The sequence below is a fragment of the Austrofundulus limnaeus genome, unplaced genomic scaffold (genome assembly GCF_001266775.1).
Source record: "Austrofundulus limnaeus strain Quisiro unplaced genomic scaffold, Austrofundulus_limnaeus-1.0 Scaffold8, whole genome shotgun sequence".
Classification (NCBI taxonomy): domain Eukaryota; kingdom Metazoa; phylum Chordata; class Actinopteri; order Cyprinodontiformes; family Rivulidae; genus Austrofundulus; species Austrofundulus limnaeus.
The window spans coordinates 5,399,072-5,400,203 of record NW_013952410.1 but is presented as its reverse complement, the minus strand read 5'-3'; the positions used below and the strand labels follow the sequence as shown (position 1 = coordinate 5,400,203).

At 38.1% G+C, this 1,132-nt stretch overlaps 1 protein-coding gene across 1 annotated transcript in view; it reads right to left on the bottom strand.

Moving 5' to 3' along the window:
- Positions 1-810, bottom strand: part of nhsa (Nance-Horan syndrome a (congenital cataracts and dental anomalies)) — a gene marked incomplete at its 5' end in the record, with an annotated part of 16,215 nt that extends 15,405 nt beyond the window's left edge. The window contains 1 exon segment of the mRNA XM_014000969.1: positions 686-810. Within this exon segment, the coding sequence (XP_013856423.1) occupies positions 686-751 (66 nt within the window).
- Positions 811-1,132: the final 322 nt, after the last annotated feature.

Sequence of the window (1,132 nt, the reverse complement as noted above, 5' to 3'; positions counted from 1 at the left end):
GGGTACACCCTGGACAGGTCGCAAGTCCATCACAATTTACATTATACAGTAAATTATAATTCAATATAGAGAAGCCTAATTTAATATCCTGTCAAAAACTGTAAAAAGTCCCAATTTGATAGTTCTGGCTTTTTTCAAAACATAGGTTTTGCACATCAACCATTTTTGTTGAGAAAGTTCTCTTTATTCAAAAAAGTTTGTCTAATAAAGTAGGTGAGCAGCCAAGGCATGCTRGTCTCTAGCCTCTCCAATGCTAAMACAAATGAATCRTCTCCTTCTCATTTGCCAGCATCTGCCTCTCAGTTATCGGGGCCAGCTGCGCAGTTAGCAGTGCTGGTCTATCATTAACCAGATYTATAGCTGGCTTAGGAATAGATRTAGCCTCCTGCAACCGCTGGTTGTGCAATRGTCTTAATTTTGGCCCTCATGGTGTTCAGAACTTTTACACAAAACCCCACTTCAAAATAGCTAAAATATATTTTTTACAAGCAGGACAAGAGACATTGTTTCCACATCTTGATTTTAAAGGTACTGTAATTTTTTACTTAAAAATGTTTAATTCAGCTAAGTGGTCACAACAATGACTGATGTATAAAGAGCTGCTGGTGGCAGCTTTTTGTTTTTAAATAGAAGCACTGATTAYTGTTGGAACCTGTTGGATTCAAACAACAAGATAAAGTCTTACCGTTGTCAGACCTGACTCCCTCCTGCTATGCCTCAGTTTGACGGGAGGGGAGGGGAACATGGGCATCGGGGGCAAAGCTGAAATGTTTACTCTGAGCTCCCTGCTCCCTGACCGCCTCTGGAAATCTGATAACATAGAAAAACATGACAGGCAGGCTATAAGACRTACCAAAAATATTTATTAAAGAGCATTTTACTATTCAGTTTGTTAAAATAAATAGAAAATATATAAAATAAAAGAAAATTCTGATTGGCTGTTTGAACTCTGTCCACATGTTGGGCTGCAYTTGTACAAAAAAACCACTTGGGGGCAGAAGAAGATAAAAGTTCTACAAAGTTAAAGCAAGCTGGGATTCATCAACAACAGTCTTTTACAACAGAAGGTCTTAAATGGAAGTAAAATGAAACAGTGTTTATCTGTTGTGTGTGTGTGTGTGTGTGTGTGTGT